This window comes from Actinia tenebrosa, unplaced genomic scaffold, assembly GCF_029948245.1.
Source record: "Actinia tenebrosa isolate PJP-AT-01 unplaced genomic scaffold, QUT_ActTen_1.0 PGA_scaffold3__52_contigs__length_22856419, whole genome shotgun sequence".
Taxonomy (NCBI): domain Eukaryota; kingdom Metazoa; phylum Cnidaria; class Anthozoa; order Actiniaria; family Actiniidae; genus Actinia; species Actinia tenebrosa.
The window spans coordinates 16,580,721-16,600,178 of NW_028292580.1; the positions used below are offsets into that span (position 1 = coordinate 16,580,721).

At 34.9% G+C, this 19,458-nt stretch overlaps 2 protein-coding genes, 1 long non-coding RNA gene and 1 pseudogene across 7 annotated transcripts in view; 2 read left to right on the forward strand and 2 right to left on the reverse strand.

Moving 5' to 3' along the window:
* Window positions 1-3,391, forward strand: part of LOC116305878 (general transcription factor 3C polypeptide 1-like) — a 26,864-nt gene extending 23,473 nt beyond the window's left edge. Inside the window, exons 35-41 of the mRNA XM_031715855.2 lie at window positions 235-321; window positions 724-801; window positions 872-1,740; window positions 1,871-2,003; window positions 2,350-2,412; window positions 2,604-2,688; window positions 2,968-3,391. Coding sequence (XP_031571715.2) covers window positions 235-321; window positions 724-801; window positions 872-1,740; window positions 1,871-2,003; window positions 2,350-2,412; window positions 2,604-2,688; window positions 2,968-3,047 — 1,395 coding nt within the window. The 3' untranslated portion in view covers window positions 3,048-3,391. The remainder of the gene's footprint in view (window positions 1-234; window positions 322-723; window positions 802-871; window positions 1,741-1,870; window positions 2,004-2,349; window positions 2,413-2,603; window positions 2,689-2,967) is intronic.
* LOC116305879 (inactive selenide, water dikinase-like protein) lies at window positions 2,912-6,235 on the reverse strand. The gene is made up of 4 exons (XM_031715857.2): window positions 5,672-6,235; window positions 5,065-5,155; window positions 4,373-4,691; window positions 2,912-3,991 (listed from the first exon to the last, which is right to left on the reverse strand). Exons 1-4 carry the CDS (start codon window positions 6,214-6,216, stop codon window positions 3,837-3,839), a joined length of 1,110 nt encoding a protein of 369 aa, XP_031571717.1. The 5' UTR covers window positions 6,217-6,235; the 3' UTR covers window positions 2,912-3,836.
* Window positions 6,236-8,550: 2,315 nt separating this feature from the next.
* LOC116300559 (uncharacterized) lies at window positions 8,551-16,838 on the forward strand. Of its 5 annotated transcripts, none has more exons than XR_016120662.1 (6): window positions 8,551-9,071; window positions 9,274-9,372; window positions 11,017-11,214; window positions 12,911-12,986; window positions 13,382-13,743; window positions 14,628-15,246. It is a non-coding gene; the product is annotated as an uncharacterized LOC116300559 (long non-coding RNA). The 5 variants fall into 5 exon arrangements; XR_016120663.1 differs by lacking the exon at window positions 8,551-9,071 and adding an exon at window positions 9,112-9,130; XR_016120661.1 differs by lacking the exon at window positions 8,551-9,071 and adding an exon at window positions 16,518-16,838 and having other exon boundaries at window positions 9,232-9,372; window positions 14,628-15,859.
* LOC148908749 (uncharacterized) lies at window positions 9,106-18,565 on the reverse strand (annotated as a pseudogene).
* Window positions 18,566-19,458: the final 893 nt, after the last annotated feature.

The following is a 19,458-nucleotide window of genomic DNA, read 5'->3' on the forward strand; positions in this document are numbered from 1 at the left end:
AGCACAAAAAGAAAACGTAAAAAAGTAAAAGAAGAAGAGTGACAGACAATTCAAAAATACAATTTTTTTGTGGTTTAATATTTTATTTTAGTGCTGTTTTTCCCAACAAATAGAAGAGAAAGCGTTAAAAGAAAACGCAAAAAATAAATAAAAGAACAAGAGTGACAGATGATTCAAGAATCCAACTTTTCTTATAGTTAAATGTTTAACTTCAGTGCTCTTCTTCTTCCTCAGCAAATATTTAAAGAAAAGAAAGTGGTCCTGGATCAAGCTTCTTATTCTCTAGACCAACACTTGAAAAAACTCTGCGATGCCAACCTGGTAAGAAGCTCTTATTTCCATTATCAACGTTTATATGATACGCTCTAAAGAATGCATTATGCATTCATGGCCACCATTTTATCGATGGCTTTCTTTGGTACCTGGTAAAACATTGAAAATTCAAAGAATCTCATCAAACTATCCTAAGAATAAAATGGGTGATGATGATGGTGGTTGTGGTCGGTGGTGGTGGTGATGATGATATTCTTGGGGAGCATTTGATGTCATAACTGCAATGTTGCTTAATTGACTGATTTGACAAAATATTTGGTCTTGGTGTTTTTTGATTTGTGATGTCATCCTACATGGTGGCCATGTTTTTTTTGTTTTTTTTGTTTTTTTTTATGGGAAGGGAATGATTCATGCCACTAACATTCATAACTTATGTTTTTATCATTCTAGTTGTTACAGGTTGGAAACTTTGAGAAACGATATGTGTGTCCAAGCTTTGCCAGAAACTGGTGCATTGATTTCATGAAGGTTTGTCTTTTGTTAACTTGTCACCTTTCTTTTTAAGCCACACTATTAATGGACTAAAATTTGGTTACAGAGTAAGATTGCCATGTCCGAAAAGGGCAATGAAGATGGTGTCATTCTATATGGAACATCATCATCCACTGGCAGCAAATCATCAGCAGGTGCATCTGTAACAGAAAACCCAGACACTTCTGTGATGACTGAAGCTGCAACAGCTCAAGAGTATACTACACAACCTGCATCAGCATCATCAACTATTGTCCAGGCAGTGACAACTGAGCCTGTGACTATGCAACTGGCTTCTGAAGCAACACCATCAACTACTGTCCAGGCAGTGACAACTGAGGCTGTGCCTACACAACCAGGGGTTTCTGAAGTGACAACATCAACTACTGTCCAGGCAGTGATAACCGAGTCTGTGCCTACACAACCAGTGACTTCTGTAGCAACATCATCAACTACTGCCCAGTCAGTGACAACTGAGTCAGTGCCTGCACAACCAGTGGTTTCTGCAGTGACACCATCAACTACTGTCCAGGCAGTGACAACTGAGTCAGTGCCTGCTCAACCAGTGGTTTCTGCAGTGACACCATCAACTACTGTCCATTCAGTGACGATCGAGTTTGTGCCTGCACAACCAGTGGTTTCTGCAGTGACACCATCAACTACTGTCCAGGCAGTGACAACTGAGCAAGTGGATACACAACTGGTAGCAGGAACATCCTCTGCTGTTCATACTTCAGCATCTGAGTCAGTTAACACTGTGACAACCCAATCAGCAGATGCAAGATCATCACCAGGAGTTGAAATGGCAAATGATGAAAAGCCTGAAAAAATGGCACCAACAGAAACACCCTCTGCAAGCTTGACAGAGACAGTTCAGAGTTCATCCCAAGAAGAAACTGATAACTCAAGTAAAATCAATCCTGGCACGCTCACTAGGTAATTACCATGTGCTGTGTTGGTCTTTTGGTAATTTTAAAAGTGTATGAAAATCTTTAAATTCACAAAGAAAGGCCTCCAAAAGAGGACTTTGAATCTCAAGTTTCTGTGTTCCTTGCCTCAAATTTAGGCTGTTAGAGGAGTCAGAAGCAATCCTAAGTCGTCCATGGTTAGAGATAAATGGGAAAATCAACACAGTGTTCTTGAAGCCTATCATATCTGCAATATTATCCGATATTATGAATAACCCTGGAATCAGTCAAGTAAGTATTACATCAGGGAGGGTGCATGGAAAATATGCAGTTAAGCTTTTTAAAATGGTTGTAGCCCTGCCCCTTTCACCATGTAAGAAATTATACCCCTTCTATAAGTCAAAAAAGAAATAGCTTTCGTCAAAATAAAAAGGGGGTAGACCCTTCACAAAATTTCACATTTCTACCGTACTACCCAGGCAATCCAGCTTGTCCAGAGTCTTCTATCCAAGAGTCTGATTTCTTTAGGGGTGGGTTGGGGGTCATTTAAAAGACTAGCTAACCAATCCATTGATCATCACATACTGTACTAGTACAGCATGCTGCTGTCGTTGATGTTGTAAATTTTTTCTTGCAGGTGTACATCGCTAAGAAATATGTAAACATAATAAGACCAGTTTACTTTACTGAGCTTCTAGAGGTATGCATGAGATAGTTAGAAACGTTGATGCCAATTAAAATACTCTATGATATGGTTCTTTCCTAGATTTGCTTGAGTGACCCAAAGTTGACTTGAAACCTTTGTTACGTAGTTGCTTGAGCAAAGTTTCAGATTGCCATTCTGTTTTCTTGATTCCAATTATACCAATATTACTATTGCTTTTGTTTTAGTACCTTCTATCAATTGGATGCATTACCAAGCATACATTATCTGTGACAAAACCTTCAAGCCTCTTTTCTCCCACAGTTACACAAGGCAAGTAAAATAACTGTATACCCCCTCTATTTTATTGTCAAGTTGCATTTTCGGGGTGGTTGGCTCTTTTAGTAGTGTAGTGGTTAACACATCAACTAGAAAACGGAAGATGTGGGTTAGAGTCCTGCCAAGGGCATTGATTTTTTCTTTCTTAATTATTTCATTCATCATACCAAAAACAGCCCATTTCTACTCAAATATAATGTATGGATTCACTTCAATGTACCATTATGATATCAGATTTAATCTTTTTTCTTCTTTCTTTACTTTATCTTTTAGATGCAGAGACAATTATTTATTATCTGCCTGTGGTGAACTGTATTGTCACTCTCGCAAATGCAGTTAAGAAATGGTCATGAGAAATAATCCAAACCATATCCTTATATACACCCACACAAAACTTTTTGGGGTAGAAATAATAACCAACTTTGGATTCCATTCTGGTTGAGTGGTCAAGAACAAAACATTTTGAGTCAAGAATCCAGAGAAACAACAAATATAATAATAATTATTGTCTTGATGCCCTATAGCCTAGACTTGGAATATTTATTGCTTGATCACTCATAAACCAGGAATAAAAGCCTTTATATATCAGAGAATTTATTGCACATAAAGTGGCCTCAAAAGTGTTGCAGTATAGTGATAGTAGAAATAATCTTTATAAATTCTTTTTCAATAAATGTTATTTATTAATTTTGAAAAATCTAAATCTCTTGGATGCAAGTTCTGGGTTGCTTAATTAATTTTGCTCCTTCACATGTATGGATGATAAATAATCTTTTTAATTCAGTATAGATTCTGTGACTTTAAAACTTGATATTATAAGATGCCTGTGTAATAATCCATCCACCATAACAGGACAACTAGCAGCTGGTTTTCTGATATGGTATCATAATGGCACCAATGAAACAAGTTTTAAGAGGAAAAATCTATTTCCCCTTCCCACCCTAGAAAGTACTAAAGCTGCTCAGACTTTAGCCTTATAAAAGAGTGATAATGTGTGCATGTAAAATTCAATTGTAAAGGTCAACAAAAATAGCAACTTTCATAGTGTAGTCAAAATGCTGAGAAAAACTACAAAATTATGGCAATGCCAAAGTCTCATCTGGTAGCTAACCATTGACAGAGATTTTTAGGTAGGTGTATAGTTAAACTTCAAGTATTTTTAAGTTTTCAGCCAGTTTTGCATCCCTTGAACCTGCAAGTACATCTCCAATGATCCATGCTTCATGACCATCAAGACTCTTCAGCTCACGGCAGTATTCTTCAGCCTTGTCACGAGGAAGGCTCACCAACAGTCCTCCTGTTAAAAGATATACCCAAGATATGTTGAATGAGATAAAGTGTATGTCTCTTGGAGGTTCCACAGAAGACATTGGGGTGTATAGAACTGTAGGGCTTAACATTATTTGTTGACATTATCAAAACACTTCTCCATCTTTTGTCTCTAATTTAGTTCAGCCTTTTAACAAGGTCCTTATCAGCTTTCCTTTAAACTTTGGAAAGGCAATGATACAAGGCCATACTAAAAAAAATGTAGGTTGGGTTTGTGAGTTAGCCATACCCTGACTTTCATCAGAGGCTGATTCAGGGTATTGATGAGGTATTGATAAAGTACAATGTAATGTATGCCCTATTATCCATTTTATCACAGGCTTAGAACAAACTATTGACACAGCCATACCTGAAGTCTCAGCAGAGTAGCCATCAAGCAGTTTAAAATTGATCCCACAAGCCTTATAGGCAGCTACCATGTTAGTGAAAATAGGCAGAGTATGAATCACAAATGACACTTGTTTTTCTTGCATCTTTGCCAAGTTGTCTGCATGACCCAGTATTCCAAATCCAGTCACATCAGTTGCTCCATGAGCCTCATATTTGTGCATGAGGAGAGCTGCATTTTTGTTTAATCTGGCCATTGATTCCATAGATTTGTCATATCCTGTTTTTACTTCTTCCTTGGATATGACATCTTTGATATTCTGCCACCATTTGCATGTTGGCTGGGAATTCATAATTATATGAGACTTTGAGCTAGTAGGTTGCAAAAGGGTAAATATAACCTAAGTATCCTCTAGAGTGCAGATGTGTAATAACTGGAATGACTCTCACAGAGTTAACCAATCAAAAAGTAAGATCCTGAAAACTTTAGGGTTGAAGTAGGAGTATTTTGAGTTCAGGAAATTACATTATATTTCATTCCATTTGTCAGATATGTGTCTGAATCTTGGCTTTGGTACTTGCTTCTGATTGGCTGAAGTTGACATGCTTTGTTTTTATTCTACATTATGATTGGTTAACTCTGTAATTTTACTCTACGATTGTACCGAGAGACAATGAACTCCAGGATAAACAATTATTATTCTATCCACTTACAGTATCCATCCACTGATGAGCATTGACAGCTATCTGGGTACCAAGTGGTTTAGTAAGAACAAGAACGTCTCCAACAACAGCTTTACCAGGCCTGCATAGAATTGAAATTAAACGAAATTTCTCAATTTGATTAACTCTTTTTGTGAGAGGATTTGCATAGGTTTTCCACTTTGGGTCTTTTGATATATGTGTTCTTGGTTATTTGGAAGCCTAGCAGTGATTGTTCAAATCTCACTTTGTAGCTTTGTTCTACTGCATGCTTCTTCCCTCTTCTGCCTTAATACCCCCTCCCCCAATAATATCTCATACCCATGCTAATCATATCAATTGCCTGTCCTATGTATCTGTCATATGCACTGTCACTCACTTGAGTCTATCCTCAAATTTCATCTACTATCCCACCTCCCATCTTCTGCCATTCCTTCCTTAATACCCCCTCCCCCCAATCATGCCAATTGACTATCCTATGTATCTGTCATATACACTGTCACTCACTTGCATCTAACCTCCTTAAAATTTCATCTACTATCCCACCTCCCATTTCTAAACTCTACTTTCCCTTCCATCCATTTTAACTAATCGTTGAAGATTATATATCAGTTCTTACATGATTATTTCTTCTTCTTTAACCACAGCACTAGCGACACCACCAATAATATACCATGGATTCAAGACAGTCTGTCCACCATTGACGGTAGTTCCTGCCTCAGCTGCTAAGTCATTGAACCCTTTAATAATCAGGGGGGTGACAACTTCTCTCTCTTTTAACGTCATCTGATTACTGACACCCAACAGCATCAACATATTATCGCAGAATGAAACCCCCATTGCATATAAATCACTGAGTACATTCGCACAGGCTATCTTGCCTTGAATATAGGGATCATCAACTAAAGGATAAAAGAAATCTGTGGTCTGGACCAAGCTAATTCCAGGATGTCTTGTTGGAAGGACACAACTATCTAGACCAATTCCAATCTTGCCATCGCCGTGTTCTACCCCTAATCCCTCCAAGAGCTTGAGCAGTTGCTCTTGAGGGACTTTACAACCTCATCCTTTGAGTTCAGTAAAATTAATCAAGTGGAAGTCATCGCTTAGGCCGTGTTCTTTTGGATCAAAAGGACGACGTTCCCCACCATTACGATCCGCCATCTTGCCATGTCATTATCACGTGCGCGACAAAAGTTAATTTATCAGGGGTAGGGTAGGGAAAACTAATATTTGTATAACATATACTACCCAGACACTGCATTTAAAATTTCCCAATCTCGTAATCCAAGAGCCTAGAGATGGGCCAGTAAATACAACACTTAGATTTTGGATTTTTTTAATTTACAAATTATTTCCAAAAAGTACCCCTCTCCACCTCCCCTCTAAATCTTTTATCCTAGTCTCCAGTTTCGTTGGTTACTACTTCATGTAAGACCTCATGAAGTGGCACTAATAACTCTTGTTTTATGGCACTAATACCTCTTGTGTTGTGGTGTGTGTGCTGGTGTCTGTCTCCTTGTGGCTCCGTTGGCGTTTTCATAGCTATCGTTACTGCTTGGCTTACTTGAGGTGATTGGCTTACTTCAGGTGCTTCACTTACTTGACGTGCTTGGCTTGCTTCAGGTGCTTGGCTTACTTGACGTGCTTCACTTACTTCAGGTGCTTGACTTACTTTAGGTGCTTGGCTTACTTCAGGTGATTGGCTTGCTTTTGGTGCTTGGCTTACTTCAGGTGCTTGGCTTACTTGAGGAGCTTGGCTTGCTTGAGGTGCTTCACTTACTTCAGGTGCTTGGCTTACTTGAGGTGCTTGGCTTACTTCAGGTGCTTGACTTGCTTGAGGTGCTTCACTTACTTCAGGTGCTTCACTTACTGCAGGTGCTTGGCTTACTTTAGGTGCTTGGCTTGTTTGAGGTGCTTGACTTACTTGACATGCTTGGCTTACTTGAGGTGCTTGGCTTACTTTAGGTGCTTGGCTTACTTCAGGGGATTGGCTTACTTGAGGTGTTTCACTTACTTGAGGTGATTGGCTTACTTGAGGTGTTTCACTTACTTGAGGTGCTTCACTTACTTGAGGTGCTTGGCTACTTGAGGTGCTTGACTTACTTGAGGTGCTTGGCTTACTTGAGGTGCTTGGCTTGCTTCAAGTGCTTCACTTACTTCAGGTGATTGGCTTACTTGAGGTGCTTCACTTACTTGACGTGCTTCACTTACTTCAGGTGCTTGACTTACTTCAGGTGCTTGACTTACTTCAGGTGCTTGACTTACTTGAGGTGCTTCACTTACTTCAGGTGATTGGCTTACTTTAGGTGCTTGGCTTACTTCAGGTGATTGGCTTGCTTTTGGTGCTTGGCTTACTTCAGGTGCTTGGCTTACTTGAGGTGCTTCACTTACTTGAGGTCCTTGGCTTACTTGAGGTGCTTCACTTACTTGAGGTGATTGGCTTACTTCAGGTGCTTCACTTACTTCAGGTGCTTGGCTTACTTCAGGTGCTTGGCTTACTTGACCCGCTTCACTTACTTGACGTGCTTGGCTTACTTGAGGTGCTTGGCTTACTTCAGGTGCTTGACTTGCTTGAGGTGCTTCACTTACTTCAGGTGCTTCACTTACTGCAGGTGCTTGGCTTACTTTAGGTGCTTGGCTTGTTTGAGGTGCTTGACTTACTTGACATGCTTGGCTTACTTGAGGTGCTTGGCTTACTTTAGGTGCTTGGCTTACTTCAGGGGATTGGCTTACTTGAGGTGCTTGACTTACTTCAGGTTCTTGGCTTACTTCAGGTGATTGGCTTACTTTCATTGCTTGAAGTGTTTCAAATATGTATGTACATAAATGTTCAAAGATATGATATCTGGGAGACTTGAGTTTCATATTTTCTTCAAAGTTTGAACATAGCAAACAAGATGGTATATGTAAAGGCAAACAGAAAGTTCAAAAACTAACCCTCCATGGCCAGAGGTTTAACAGTATTGAATTTAATATAAGCATAGTTAATGGCACTCCATTAACCAAGATATAAGTATGTCCATAGCTGCCATAGAATGATTGTCAGGTCAATTTATTCGCTCCCGTATAAAAAAATATTTTGTTTGAAAAGTCCTGAAAGTTTTATATGCAAATTTTCTTTCTTTTTCCTTTATGTCAAGCAAACCAAATAGGAAGGTTTCTTGGTTTTCGTAGGGGATAAAAATTTCATCTCATTTGTTTGCGAAGAAACCACCGCTTCCTCCCCCTTGTTATGATGCCAATTTTTTTTTTTTTTTTTTTTTTTTTGAGCTATCGCTATCATTATAACTCGAAAATAACTGCACTACACATACCTTTATAATAACATACACGAAAAAAAAAGCTCAACTCGGATTGGCAGTGTTGTTCAATCCTCGATTTTGATTGGATAATGAACAATAGAACAACATTATAGCCAATGAGATGTCAAATTTATATGACGAAAAGTTTGAGGAATATTTGAAAGCAATGGCAGACATTTCATTTCAGGTAAGTATTTGTAAAGAAATTTCGAATTGTATTATCATAAAAAACTAAATAACAGCTCAAAAGAAGGAAAACAGAAGTAACTGTACATAATTATGGCTGAATTCACATCGCATATAGATATGTATCACAGAGAATAGTCTTTTTAGAAATTTTATACCGGAGACAAACGACATATGATCCGCAAAAAAATACTTTAGACTTTTCTCAGACCTTTTTTAAAAATTTGTCATGCTCAAGACCTCACTTTAATATTTTACAGCCAATTTATGTCACATGAATGACATGTAGTCATATTTCTTGTTAAAATTTCAATTCAAAAAAACATTTCAGTAAGACATCTTGCATGTTTTTTAACACGCAGTCATGACCCTTTGCAGCATGCATTTTGGAATTAATTAAGCTTAATCCGTAGACAAAACGATAGGTACCAGAGTATTCCCAGGAGATTCGAATATATTGTTTTGTTATGTCCCCCAGATGGAGCTGCTTTGACTTTGATGCAAGGGGAATATTGCCAGAATTTGAGGGTAGATGTAGACTTTGAATTTAAGAAAAAGATGCTGAAAGTCCAATATATTTATTAGTGGTATTATTCATGCATGATTCTGAACAATTGATTTTTAGAGCATGTATATGATTCCTTAAATGTGGTATTCTGTGCTAATGGAGTATATAAAGTGATATTTTACTCATTAGGGACTGATCTATGACTGTATTATGTCCTTTTAGGGGTGCTATTTTCAAAATCAACTGAACGTGGGGGTGCATTTCTTGAAATTTTAGAAGTACTGGCTCTCAACTGAGCTGTCTAGAAAAGGAAGATGATGGGTACATTTTTAATTGATATATATATATAATATATAAATCAAGTTGAACTCAGAAAATCCATAGATTTTAAATTGGTTTTCATGAAGTATTCATGTTTGTGCAACACTTTTTACCAAATGTTTAGTCGGAATACATTTTCAGTTCATAGACATTATGATTATATGGCAATTGGTATATAGAAATTTGGCAGTCAGAGGAATTTTTCTTGTCAATTATTTCTTAATTGGACAGTATGGAGTACTATTAATTACCTATTAATTATATAGCTGCCTAATTAATCCCATATCAATAAGACCTGTGGAATTAAGAAAATAATTGGACAGTTACCTTTATGGGATTTATGAGAAGCTGTACAATTAATAATTATTAATGGGCTTTAAGTACAATGTATATCCAGTGTATCTGTGAATCGAATGGTAGTCTACTATATCAAATGCTTCAAAATAATTCTTAATATAAATACAGCTACCTAATATATATATATTTATGAAACATTAACTTTTATTAATTATTATAATGAAAATTTTGGATTAAAAAAAGGGTTCAAAGCATTATTGTTATTAAAAAAATATATGATAATGTTATTTTTTCATTTACTAAATGTGATTCAAGCTGCAGTTTCCAAAGTTTCTCCAACCAAAGCTGCCTCGACAAATTTTCCACAAATTATCCAATAGTGTTTGAGTATTTAAACAATAGATTAGCAGCAAATTTTTAATTCAAATGTTCTTTCATTTTTCCGGTTGGTAAAACTAAATGATGAAGAAGAGCTTATAATATGTTTTCTTCGCAGATTAGTGATTTGTGTCATCAATTATATAGAAAAATAGTAGTATATTAGAGGCAGTATAAAACACAGTCTTTATGATTACAGTTTGTTTCTGCCTGACAAAGATATTATCAGGCTGACGCTGTTAGATCTTATCACTATGTTGCTATGCGACAGCACGTTCATATTCGACAACAAAGATGCCGGCAGTCTTCTAAGCCGTGTAAACCCATGGATATTTGTCTGATTTGTAGCAATTATATTGTTCAGATTCCTACTTTTGATGAAACCCTTTTGATTGGCTAATTTGTGGAAAATTTGTCGAGGTGGCTTTGTTTGGAGTAGTCACACTGTAAATACCGTCATGCATATTGTCTGTTCCATGAAACTTAAAATAAACTTAAAATATGTTTCATTTAGTTATTTTTCTTATAACTACCACATCTACATAAAAACGTTTTTTGGTTCATTGACTTTTTTTAAAATATTTTTGTTTGAAATGCAAAAATGGAGCTTGATGCATTCATTTTTTTTACTTAATTATAAATGCTTATTTTATATTTATTATTAGAGGTGCTGAAGTATTATTAAAAGGATATACCATGACCTAGTTTAGTCCTCGAAGAATTAATGAAAAGTACTAGTGAAGTTGTATTTATTGAAAATGGCTTCCTTGAATTATATACCACTCGTGCTAAACCTTTGTGGCAAATTTATCCACTTTCAGCAAAGGCACATGATACTTTTCATTGATTCTTCTCAAACATTGGTTTTTCCTATACCAACATCTTGGACACTAAGTGAACTAACTATGAACTAAATCTAATTAATTTTCAATTATATGCCTTTTTTTTAATTTGTCTTTTCCTCGGCAGATGTTTGATGGCCAAAGCATCTTGCAAATTCTCAACTTCTGTTCCTGTTATAACAGAGAAGAGGAAAAATAGTTATACCAACAGCATAAAAAAAACAAGCAAACTTTTATTTAGTATGGGAAGACAATACGCTGAATATGTCAACAACTTTAAGGCACTAAGAACAAAACCTTCTGTGTCTCCCAGTTAATACTCAAGGTAAGCTATGCGAGCTAAAATACTTTTACAATTTTTTTTTTGCACACAAAACTGTCTATTTTATATATTAAGAATTTTCAAAATTATTAAATTATTTGTAAATTAATTATAACATAATGCTTACTTTTTCTCTTATGCCTCTTTTCGTTTTGAACCAATAAAAGTCCTGAAAAGAATAAACATGATTATTGTTTGTTAAACAGCAAGTGTTAATTTATTCCTAATGAATTGGTCCCTTTCATGTCATTAAATCTTTGGTCATTAAATACCAAATTATGACATATTTTAATTACTTTAACAAATAAAACAGCTTTTTTGAATGTAAGCATGAAATACGGTACTAGGATCTAGCAACACTTCATGCATGTAGATTGTGTCAGCACAATAGAGTAAGTTTAATCTTATGTGACTTATACTTATAAAGACATTGAGACAAGGTAACAAAGATGAATGACAATAATCCCAACGGTTAAAATTTATTTTATTCAGGAAAGTTTTCAGTGTCTTTCTTTGTTTTAAATACTAAGATATTCATTAGTAGGTTTAATTTGTGTTAAAACAATTGAGACTACTTGTTCTCTAATTCTAAATTAGACTATGTTTCCGTTTTCTTATGAGTGAAATAGATTTGGAAGTGAGGTAATGTACGTACCTTGGCCTACAGCATCGCTTGCTGCATCCACTTCTAGGTCCTTTCCTACTTGAGTTGATTCTGTAGAGGGAAACGATTGCTCATGTGAATCATTCAGTGCATTTTGAAGTTGCTAGGTACATAGTTCTTAGCATCCATCTTTTGCTGGGGTATTATTTAAGGCAACATGAACCTACAGGGGCGACTATACCAAAAGAACATCAAAAATATAACCCAATAGTATTTATGTTATACCTTGGAGAGCGAAGCCAGAATGACTTAGGGGGAGGGGTTACAGGGTAAAAAAGGAAACCAATGAAATGAAGAAAAATGGTGCAATCAGTGAGGATCAAAACGACTTAAATTTGAGAGATTCAATAATTAAGCAGAAAGCATTAATAAATGAAAGTTTTCAGAACTTGCATAGTAAACTGTAGTGACTTCCTTTTTTTTCTCAAAAGAGAGGGGTATCCATATATAATAACCTAGTAATAACCCCCTGTAACCTTTACCTATGAAAATACTATACAGTTGCATTATAGAAAAGCACAAAGGAAATATTAATAATATTTCTATTTTTAATATTCCTCTAAATGTATATCAACCTACCAACAGTGCTACTTTTTGTTTGCAACATAGGGGTTGCACTTGAATTGGTTTTGGCACTCGATTTCTGAGTGCTTGTGAATGCTGTAAAGAAAATAGATCTCTTCATTAATTCCTGTTGCTTCGTTACTCTCTAATAATATATAAATAGTTAATTAAAAATAAACCTAACTTCCCTCCTTCATTTACATCCTGATCTTAGATAAAACACATGTTCAAATATTATAAATGGGTTACATATGAGTTTATGAACATTGGAAATAAGGTCTAGTGCAGGTACAGGTCTACTAGCTATTTCTAGAATTTAAATTGCTGCAATAGAACCGAAGTGATGTCACAAAATTATTTTTTGATATCTTTTTTACTCTATTACTATACTCTTATTATTACATAACTGTGATATTTCAACAACTTTGCCAACTTAGTAACTGAATAATTATATTTCTTACCATTATCTAGCTTGGCAAGCAATTCCTTGGAAAGTACTTTTCTTTGAATATGAATACATCCAGAGATCTGTCCCCTTCCTTGGAAGGTAAGCCTCCCACAGCAACCAATCTTAGCATTTCTTATGTAATGCTTTAATTGATGCTCAGTGACAGAGGTAATTCCAGCAAATTCAAGTGCATCCTTCGTATGAAAACCAAAGCTATCCCCACACATACATTTGGTCAAGACAGTTTTCCTTATGAAGAATCCCCTTGTCTGAATTCGAAAACAAACAAAAAAAAAACAAAATAAAAAGAAAATTAATAGAAATTGACATAAATTCACTATTTACAATCATGAAATGATTTTAAATTGGGTATCGAATAATTTAGAGTTAGGTTGAATTGGTTACATTACGAAATGCAAATTAACAAATTGACTTCAGTTTTTCTGCGTCTGTCCTCTTATTAACAATAAATTCATTCTATTCAATTCCATTAGCCTGGGGGAGGCTACAATTCCATCTACCTCCAACCTCCCTGGTTATCAGGAAATTACCTTTTCTGGTTGAGAAGAACATTCTTCAACAATTGCATTGATGGCACCCATCATCTCATCAGCCTTGATATCTAATGCACTGCCAGGACTATCCAAAAGCTCAAAATGAGTTGGAATAACACATTCCACAAAATACTTCTTTACTTGCTCAAAATGAAAAAACAGTGAAAGTTTCTCCAAGATCTGTGTATGGAAATAGAATAAGTTAAAAATGGATAAATCAGTTAGTGTTGGAGCATGGAGAAGAAATGAGGTGTGATGCATGGCAAGTGAGACTAAATAAATGAGGGACAAACATATTTAAGGTATAATGAATATGAGGATTACATTAAATAGGGAAAATAAGTTAAATTACAGAGAAGTAATAATTCACATTGGATTTTTCAACACATGAGAAAGGGAGTGGCAGTAGCTCTTAAAAAGTTTCCACTCGATTTCCATATTGAATCTTGGAAGCTGAACATCCTGGAAAACAAGCTGAAAAACCCACAAAAAGGTTGAAGAAACCCACAAATTAGCACAGATGAGATCAACCAATGACTTCCAATTAATGACAATGCTGGGTTGCTGTGTTTAACTTATTTTTAAAAATTATAACATAATTATTATTATAGACTGCAGTATCTCTTTCAAATTCAATTTTAATATATAGTCAGAATTGAAGTACCTTTCCTGTCGAAAATAAGATGAGCGCATAATTAAGTTGGCTGCGCATATCCAGGCTTGTTCTACTTAGAAGGGAACAGATTTCTTTAAATATTTCATCTCCCCTCATTTCTTCAAATTCTGTCTGTAGCTCTAACAGAATCCCCACACTTAACACCGCTCTCTCCAATAATGGACGTATCTTTGATTTTAATTCGAGGCAAGTTTCAAGACTTTGTTCTGCACTTATTGGAGAGAACGGTATTACAGCAATTCTCAAAAAAACCCTAAGCAAACACAAACAAAAAGGCAAATGGTTAAAAGATTGCAGATTCAAAATTAGCATTTTATAATAATCTAGCTGACACATAAAAATCTGTAAATTCCGCAAATGCAGTTAATTTACTGTAATTTCATTATGAAACAGTGTTTTTATACTTTAATTTGCACTTCATACTCTGTAGACTTTTTCTATGTTAACATTTTTTCAAATTGATGCTGCAATAACTAAGTATATATATATCTGTGACATTCTTTTTCACAGGTCTGATCCTTAGCCCGCCGCAGTGCACTGGTAACAGTTAGGTAATAATATTGATATAGCAAAAACTTTGGATATGTCTTTGGATATATGTTTGATTTTGCACTCTAAGGCTCATGTGCTGCACAATAGAAATTCACCAATTAAGTTACATAGTTGTCCTGTCCATAATTTTTTTCATCTAGCTTATTTTTAACAATAATTTTGACAGCTTTTCTAACAAGTTAACTTTCAATTTTTTTTACATTTTCTAGGACAATACTTCAATATCTATTATATTGAAACAATTGTAAGTCAGATTTTAGTGGACAATACCTGGCGATTTTCTCTTGGTCCATTTTTTATTTTCTTCTGAGACATTGCGGATTCATCGTCATTAGAGGTATCGTTCTTGATCCCTCTTGTATTGCATTTGCTGTATTTCTTTGAGCCTATTGATATTGTGATATTAAAATATTAGCTATATTTTCATTAGTATAGCAAATCTTGAATTGGCCAGCACACTCTATATTCATGTTAATGGGTAAAATAATTCGAATGCCTTTGACTTTCTTTGAACAATATTGTATGTAAAATTTCAGTTTGTTGAAGCCTAACCAAAATATATACTTCCATTAACTAGTTTGATATGTTTTAAATGTTTTAAATGATATGTTTAGTACTGTACTTTGAATCAATTGGTAACCATGATCATCATCATGCATGCATAACCCCCAACCATATAACCATAACCCCCTACCATATGGCCCCCTATTTAATGTAAAGTTGTGTTTCATGTGGTCAATCGATCAAAACTCTATGAAAAGATTTCTTAAAATGACTGTTAAAACAGATTTGAATAATTGGAATAAAAGAAAAAAAAGGTGCACAATATAGAGCTTTCTAAACACCCAGTCTGATAATGTGATATTTTTAGACATGGTTTCTATAATGTTATAGTACCACAAATACTTCTCAGTTAGTAAATCTCATATTATATTACTTACCTGATTGAAGGTCTGCACTGTTAATGCCTCTAAGATTCCAAAATCGGAGACATCGTCCCACCAAAAAGGGAGTGTTCTACTGCCAGCTTTTTTAAGATGCCTGCCTGTGTGCATTCTAAAAGAAAAGAATGAACAAGCTTAGAGAGGTGAAAAACAAATTGTTACTGCCATAAGCTATAGCGTGAAGCCAGAGAGAGAGGACATAACCAGGAGTAACCACCCAAATACATCACGACCCAATTGCAAAATGTACGTAGAAGTGTAATTCCTAAGATTTGATTAGCTATACATTACTTACATGACTTTTATTTGCATATCCTATCATTATCCCCCATTTGAATTTTTAACTGTGATCGAGGCCCAATCATAATATTGGTCTTACAATATTAAATACTGGAAATACAAATTAAACCATTCACTTCACATAGAAAAATAAATACCGAAAGAGTATTGTCCATTATGTTTTATACCATAAGTTTACTTCAAATTTTGAAACAATTGATTTCATTAATTACCTCCAGTCCTTTTAGACTCTCCGATGATGGACATGGCAACCTCAACTGCAAAGGACTTCCCTGAGACGGGAAGGCCATATGCCATTACCAATGGCACACCATCATACATCTTTCTAAGTTGCTCGTAATGGATTCCCACACCCATCCCTCCAAGGATCAGAAGGGCGGGTGGGAAATTCTTGCCCATTAAACTCGCCTCCATCTCTAATATCTCTTTTATAGCCTCACCTTCATCTAACAAACCATTGTCCCCTGAAAACATAGATTAATTATTACTGTACATATGCGTATGTAATTTAAATCTCACAACATAAGAGAGTACTCTATATGTACTATTATTGTACTATTGAATTAATAATTAATTATTTAGATTGTTATTACTTGTGTTTTAGGTAGATTTCATTGTTTGCAAGGTTAATTTTGGTGACTGACGGTTTCCAATTTTCCATAATTTGTCAATAAAAATCCATTATATTATATGTCCTTAAAGGGGACTAGCATGTAATATAAATCTTCCAAAATTTAATTCAGCTGAAACCTTAATGGAATAATCTTTACTTTAAGGGTCTGATATGTACTGTTTCATTGCAATATAAAGTGTCTGACAAATGATCAGATCAGATTGTACTAAAAAAATTGTCATGTGATGAATGTTGTAACATCCAAAACCACAGGTTTGATAATAAATAAAGGAGAACAAATATATCCTACAATATATTGATCACAATACAAAAAGAGGTGTCATGTACTTAACCTACACTTTCTAATGTATTTTAATATTTCTCTTTATAAAAAACAAACCTGTTATTTGGAGAAAAGGCAGGGGGTCAATTTCATCACCCAATACTGCGAATGGGGATGCACTTTCATCAAGCCTCCTAGCCATTCCATTTTCCACCGAAACATGGATGTTTGATCCTATTATCCATGTTGGTGGGATACTTCTCTCTTGTAAACCAATGCACTGCAGATGTGAAAAATCAAAGTAAGAATTTTAAGGTAGAGACATATTTCGACACCCATTTTAAAGTGCAGCTGCAATCATTTTTATGAGTTGCTTTTTTCTCTTCCGGTTTGAAAGAACTTTGATAACGAAGTAAAATATCACTTTCTTTTTCATAATTTTGATATAAATAATTAAAAGTTGCTCTAAATTTAAATTTGGTACTTAATTTCATTGTTAACAAAAAACTGGCAATTATAAGAATTATTTAAAATGTATATAATTAATTGGTTGTCATACACAGTGGGAGTATTAAGCAATACTACGTACTGAACATCCTATTTTCAGTTTTACTCTTTTTCTCTTATTAGTGAATTTTAGCATAACCATAAATAGAAGTCTCATTTAGATCAACCATGAAATAAATGAACACTTTCTCTGTTATCTATCTTGATACACCAGTTGATCCAACAATTCGTTGATGAATTATAATTGTTCAGTAATATATGTCTTTTTTATTTTATGTTTTTCATTATAATAACTCACCTCAACTGGGAATACTCGTCGAGGATTACTCAATTTCACATATTCGTCACAGAGCCTTTTGAAATAGGGGGGTAAATACTGTTCTTTAGATGGAACAGTCCACAATTTCTTGGACGAAAACTTGTTTAATATGCCTATCTGGGTAGACATGTCCCTCCATGTCAAATAGTACTGTTGACTATAAAGAAAAAAATATGTTAGCTCATAGTTATCTATTAGGAGTGTAGAATTTCTTTTGCAGCAGAATTGCGATCTAACTTCTTCTGCATGGTGCGACCTATGAAACGTGCTTACTTTCCAGCACAGTTAACATCCTTGTTTCTCTAAATGTGCCGTTGTCCGTGAATAATGTGACCACAGTTTATAATCATGTCGTAAAGTCAAGTGTTTGCGAAATCAGAAAGCTCCCGGTACGACTTAAAAAGTATTTACAAATACAAGGCAAATTGGTACAGCTAGAAGAAAAAACAAAAGGTAATGATAGCCAAAGCAAGAGGCCGAAAATAGTATAAACCCAGATTTTGTAATAATGACCTAATAATGTGTAGAGATTATCAAATATTAAGAGCTTGATATCGTTCGTATTTCGAAGTTTCCATATCGAGTCTGCAAGCGAGTGACCTATATGATATAGAAAACTAGTCAATAAAAGGATACCAGGCTCTTAGCATTATATAACTTGTTAATTACACGTTTAGGGTCGATAAAATGACAACATTGGAAGTGATATCTTTTCACTTCACTGATGTCGACCCTAATTGTATATTAATGGTGATAATAAGTGAATATCGGGAATATTTACCAAGACGCGAGTCTTAGTGTGGCGAGGTGAATATTTCTATTTTTTTAACACAAGTGAACTTGATTTTAAGTTAAGATTCTTTTTGTCTTCTCAAATTTTATTTATCTCTGCAAGCGGCACACATCGACGTGCGCGTGCGCGATTACAGGTGAATATAGCAGGATAAGACGTAAATTGTGACCAATGAGGGGGGCCGGATTTATCATATCATATTCACTAGTGTAAAAATTATTAACATGGTTATTACGATACAGAAACTAACGCGCCTGTGCAAAAAACGTTTAGATATTTTTAGCCTAGCCTTTTTTTGCTGCCCATTAAAAATTACATGTCAATATAGATTTTCACGATAATAAACTTTTATCAAGATATTTAATTACGATAAAAGAGGCACAATTAACAATTAATGTCGAAACTAAAAAAAATCGCAAATAATCTCATTCAGGGAAAAAAGCAAAAAAGAAGCAAAATACTATATGAGTTAATTTTAGATTTGCTTGTTTTGTAACTAAAAAACTAGGTGTATTTTTCCGTTGGAATGTAAAGTAGACTCGAATTATAAGTGAAACAAATACTTGTTTTATGATATTAATTTTAGGTGGTTTTCAGAAACCGGGAAATACATTAGCATGTCCGAGTACGATTCACACTCTAATTCTTTTGTTTATCTTGTGTGATCCAACTATTACACTGTAATTAGCTCAACATTATTTTCCTGCAGGATTATGAAACACCACTAGATATTAATAGGTTATGGAATATCAACATATTCTCTAAGCCCCGTGTACACTAGCGATTTTTGCTGAGATTTTTTGCGCTTTTGTCCAAATAATTAATGGAATATAATAATGACGAATTTATTGTAAAGTTGCTTCAGGATACCATTGGTTTTGTAGAGGAATGTCTCTTTTTGAAGGATGAGACAAATATTTCAATTACCGAAAATTGCCACAAAAATCGCCAGGTAAAACGGGGGGGGCGTTAATATAATATTCTCTTTTTGTAGTTCATGGTTTGTGTTAACCGTATAACGCAATAAATA